The sequence below is a fragment of the Pterocles gutturalis genome, unplaced genomic scaffold (assembly GCF_000699245.1).
Source record: "Pterocles gutturalis isolate BGI_N339 unplaced genomic scaffold, ASM69924v1 scaffold37575, whole genome shotgun sequence".
Lineage (NCBI taxonomy): Eukaryota > Metazoa > Chordata > Aves > Pterocliformes > Pteroclidae > Pterocles > Pterocles gutturalis.
The window spans coordinates 60,502-65,695 of NW_010144666.1; the positions used below are offsets into that span (position 1 = coordinate 60,502).

The 5,194-nt window shown below is 47.0% G+C and overlaps 1 protein-coding gene across 1 annotated transcript in view; it reads right to left on the bottom strand.

Moving 5' to 3' along the window:
- The window catches only part of CCDC85C (coiled-coil domain containing 85C), a 43,477-nt gene extending 38,758 nt beyond the window's left edge, over window positions 1–4,719 (bottom strand). The window contains exons 1-2 of the mRNA XM_010085170.1: window positions 4,530–4,719; window positions 715–791 (exon numbers count right to left, since the gene is read on the bottom strand). Of these exons, the coding sequence (XP_010083472.1) occupies window positions 715–791; window positions 4,530–4,719 (267 nt within the window). The remainder of the gene's footprint in view (window positions 1–714; window positions 792–4,529) is intronic.
- Window positions 4,720–5,194: the final 475 nt, after the last annotated feature.

The following is a 5,194-nucleotide window of genomic DNA, read 5'->3' on the forward strand; positions in this document are numbered from 1 at the left end:
CGATGGTTTAAAAAGACAGTGTTTCACTGAATTCAGCAAAGCTGGCCCCGCTTACACCAAGTGCTGTGTTTTACGGGGGATCCAGCAGACATACCAGACAGAATGACTGTTTTCTTCCTGCTGCTTGATATTGCTATACACTGATAGGTAAGCACCAGGAGTGATCAAAAGCCCAGCAGCACGTGGAGTAGACTTTGAAGGGCAGATGCAAGCAAAAAGTGCCAGTTTAGAGGTCTCTTCAGTTTTAAACAAGACCTCAAATAAAAGCTGGAAGCCAGCACTGCACAAAGCTATTCCCAAGGCTGTCCTTCGACTAGAGCCTCCTATTTCAACAAGATAAAAGTCAATGTAAATGGGCAAGCAAGACAAAATCCTACAGCAAGAACACAGGCAGCGCCAGATCGTCAAAGCATCCCCAAGAGCTGGTATGGATCAAGCTGTTCTGCAGGGAGGCATTAATGCATCTCAAAGAGACACACATGGACACTAACACAGTGTTAACTTTTTTCCTCTCTCTCTCTTTTTTTTTTTTAAGTTAACAAAAGGAGACCACTCTATCAGAGGGGAGTTGATATGAAAAGACCATTATTATGCTCTTCCCCTGGTAGGATGCCCACCGAAAGCCCTTGTGTATTCAGTGGGCAGTCAGACACAGCTATACAGAAACAGGAAAACCAAGACACATTAATATCTATTAGGCAATAAAAAACCTACCTGGGAAAGAAGCTTGTTGTCATCCTCCAGCAGCTTCACTTTTGTTTCAAGTTGCCTGATATAGTTGGAAGACGAATCTTTAGGAAAAGAGAAAAAATACTTTTAAGCTTCTTGTGTTACAGGCAAGTAGTGTCAGACAGCAATATGTTTTCCCACCCCATGGAAGACAAGTTTAGGAAAGAACTAATGAATAAAACCCCAAATGTATAGGGTGAGGAGTGGATTCTGGCAAAAGGTTTTTTCATTAAAAAGCTCAGATTCAGCAACATCAGTATCTTCTGTGAATCCGCATCAGTGTCACCAGGTTGGGGGTTGAGGGATACAGATGGAAAGGGAAGTTGAAATATTGTGTTTCATAATTCTATAAAAGTAACTTCCTAGCTTTGAAAGCCATCCTCATTCATCTAAAATGCACTAAAATACTCAACAACAGAACCTGACGTTTCCTTTTAGGTTTGAATAAACAACCCCTCCCCACACGTGCCTTTTTCTTTCAAAAACAACTGAAAAACTCACAAAAATAAGCTGCTGGCACAGCTTGACAAGGAGGTCACTGACACAACTCCCTGTGTTTGAAAAGGCAAAGAAGTACATACAGCAGCCCAGGGAGCTGCAGCACACACACAGCCTGCGGTACGCAGCAAGTGCCTGCTCAGGACATCTGTTTTTCCTAGTGGAAGCACGTGACACTAAACAGAAAAATACCAGGACAATAAAATACAGAATACCCTCACATAAAACGGTAATATTCAACCTGAAGGAATGTAACGGCCAGTCTACCAGTGCAGTAAGACAGCAACACCAGACAGGGTGACCTGGCGTAGAAGATAACTTGCTGGAGAGCTCTGTAGGTGGCTTTACTGCTCTCCAAAACATCTGGGTTTTGTTTTGAAACGTGCTTTGAAGCAACACACTTGCAAATTTCACAGGGAAGAAAATAAAGGAACCTGGGAAAAACTTTTCTCCATTTTTATTATAGCTTAGCAGTTTGCATTATGTTCCTTCTATCCAGTTGCAAAATTTCTCCTGCACTTCTTATTTGGGTAGCTGAGGCTGTGAGCTGTCACAGCAGGACGAAAAGAGTTTTGCAGTTTAAGCATATGAAGAAACCCAAACATTTTCTGCACTGCTAAAAGGGCTCTGCAAAATGGAATCACATTTTACCTCATCTCATTTATTACGGCATGACTGCAAAAGCCACTATTCAACAACAGGACTTCTCACCGTGCGTGAATCGGCACGGAACCGGTTGTTCATGCAGCCGTGCCGATGCCAGTTGGTGTGCATTGACACTTGCCAGCATCTTTCAGAATGAGCCCCACCATGGTCTGCAGGCACTGCCGGCTGCATCTCCGCACACATGAACACACACCTGTGCACACATGGAAGGTTTAGGCCGGCTCTGCATTAAACAGCTTATCTTTGCCTTTGCCAGTAGCTGCTGAATGCACTGGGCACAAGCCTCAATGCTGTTTCTTGGCCACTCCGGGGGCAGTTTAGCAGAAGAGCTAGCATGCAAGCTACAGTTAATCACTGAGAGGGCTTTGACCATTCAAGAGAAAAATTGGAATATGCTTGAAAAAGTGCTGCCATAGACAAGTGCCAAACCGCACATAAAGGAACAGCAGGACGGAGCGGAGTCAAGTGCCCATCTAAAGCACAAACACTGTCGGAGGAAACATGCTCACTTTTTTGTTTTGATTGTGCTCTGTCCAAAGCCAGGAAATCCAAACGAGTCCTCATGAAAAAGCTTAAGAAGACACTGTAGGAAGCTATGTAAGTTCAGTGAACAGTTTAAGTGGTGGCAAGGTTCACAGCAATATCACCTTCAGCTGCAGGGACCACAAACTCTTTGCCCAACAACAACGCCAACATAGGAGGAGTCTCCAGGTCAGAGGAGAAGAGGGCAAACCAAGTAGGTTATAGGATCAATCCATAGCAACTTCCCTGCAAAGGCCTCGTGCCAACAGTGTCGTGAATTTAGCCATGCATATCAAAAGGTGGTGAGCATATAGTGCTGCAGAAGATCGGTGCTTAAGTCAGCAAGATTTCAGCATCAGCTTGAACAACCTGATGAATTAGCAATGAACCTGGCCTCCAGCAGGGTAAGAGGGGAGTTTGAGATTCTTAAATACAAAGCCAGGAGGACCATGGACCCTTGGTCTGACCTCCTCTGTGCCTCAGGCTGCCACACTTTTTAAATTTATCCCTAAGTTCAGTCCAGTAATACCCATTTGTCTAAACAGTTTCCAGAACAGTCTCCAGTCCTGTCTGAAAACAACCAGAGACTCCACCATTTCCACTCATGGGCTGGATACAACAGCCTCCATCAGCAGACCTGGTCAGATAAGGTGTCCTTCCTTGCCTGCCCTCCAGCCTCACTGGTACGTGCATGCTGCTGGGGCAGCAGCAGAGCCGACCGCCTCCACACAATGAATGCAGTGATACACCAGGTCCTGATTTTTATCTCAAAGTATCTGGGCATTCAAAGCAGCTTCAGGGAAGGATTCAAAGCAATGTCAAAGGAGAGGCTCAATCCACACCCGCCTGGGAATTTGAGACATGCCTCTGGACTGAACACATTCTCTGTGTGCATAAATTGCCAGCAACACTTGCATAAACAAGTGTGAAAATGCTAGATAATGCTAAAGAAGATCTCGATGTGATGCCATTAACAGACACATGCTCCACAAGAACCCCAGCACTGAGGAAGCTGTTGCCCATTAGCACGCCAAGCCTGTGTCCCAAGCAGCAGGACGCCTGCTATATGCAGTGCCCCCCTTCACCATTGTACTCTCTTATCAATACTGTTTATGTTGGGGACCACCACACCATGTCATGTGCAAAGAACAGCAACCAAAAAAAAAAAAAAAAAAGCTTATGGGAGCTGTTTCTCCTGTAAACAGGCCCTTTCTCATAGCTCTGTGCCCTGGAGGTCCTCTCCAGCAGCTCTGTGTTCCAACACAGTGGGAAGTTACCCAAGGTGGAGGCTGGCAACCTGAGCCTCATGAGCAACCTCCTCAACATGTACTTGTGGTGGGTTCCAGCACTGCTAACAGCTACAGGAAATTAAGGTTAAGTTGACGAATAGTGATGCAGAAGCTGTTTTGTTCAGGCCCTGAATGCTACAAGGACTGATTGGTTGGTTGATGGAAAGAATACAACATGGCTGACAAAGAAAAGGAAATGGAGAGAGTGTTATTTCCTCACTTTGGTATCATATCCCTTGCAAAAAGAAGGGTACTCCTTGGGAAGGCAAACCCTGCGTCCCCGGGAGCCAAGGCACACCATAGCAACCCCCCAATCTTGAAGGCCTGCTCTGAGATTTGCTAGAATTCTTCACACAGCACTGTTCAACCCCAAACCATGTCCAATGTCTGACCACAGTCAGAAAACAGCTACAGCAACATAAAATATATGGAGAAAAAAAGAAAAAAAGCAAATGATCTGTTTTGTCAGCAGAAGATGCTCTATCGCAGGCAAAGGCTGAGAAACAGTGCTCAGAGCTGTCACAATCCTCACTGTGTCCCCAGAGATGAATTGTCTCCATCTTCCGGACCTGCCTGTGTTGAGGAAGGTGCCAGATGAGCCATTTGCATCTTGATCTCAGGTTTAAAAAATCCCATAACTCTCATGACAGCAGGCAGTAACACTGCCGGGCTGAGCAGCGAAACCCCAGGCTGGGGCTCTCCCACGTTAGATCAAGAAACACATTCCCAACATTTTTCTGCTTCTGACCTTCCTCTTATCAGTGAGTTTCCCTCCTCTCCTGCCTCCCCCAGAGCCATGGGGCAAGGACAGCTCTGCTGACCCACCCAGGAGAGGCAGCAGAGCTGGATCACTGACAGTTCGGGTGCCCTTCTCCCCTTCATTAGAAATTAAACAAATGGTCCTCGTTGCCTTGTCAAAGCCTGCCGCCAACTGTGAGGAATGCTCCACCTTCACCAGCCCAAATGCACTCTCCTCAGTGGCAGGAGCAGCTCCCAGATCTGGGTGCTGGGGCATAGCCCCAGCACACCCACCCGGACACCACCTCGTGGCAACAACTTTGTGCCCACCCATGCCTGCTGGTGGCTTGCCAGTGACCTGACACCTCGCCCTACCCTGTCCAGACAACGACACCAGTTGGCACAGCTAAGGGGAGGTACAGTATCCGGGAAGCAGACAAGGATGGTGGTCAAGAACACACTGTCAAGGACACGTGGTCAATGATAAGCTTTTAGGAGGATGCTCTGGCACTCGGTGCTGCCTGGGATGCCAGTGGGGCCAACGTCCTCCTCCAGCTACTCCTTAGGGCCACATGCATCAGGTGCCTTAGTGGACCAGATGGCACCAAAGGGAAGGAATTTCCCATCAAAACATCTCACCTCCCACCCAACACCCTCTCCGTCACAGACATCACACGTGGTGTGGAAGAGGAGGTTGGGCAGAAAGCAAGCAGATGAAATGGATGAAAACCATAATCACCATTAGCCATCTC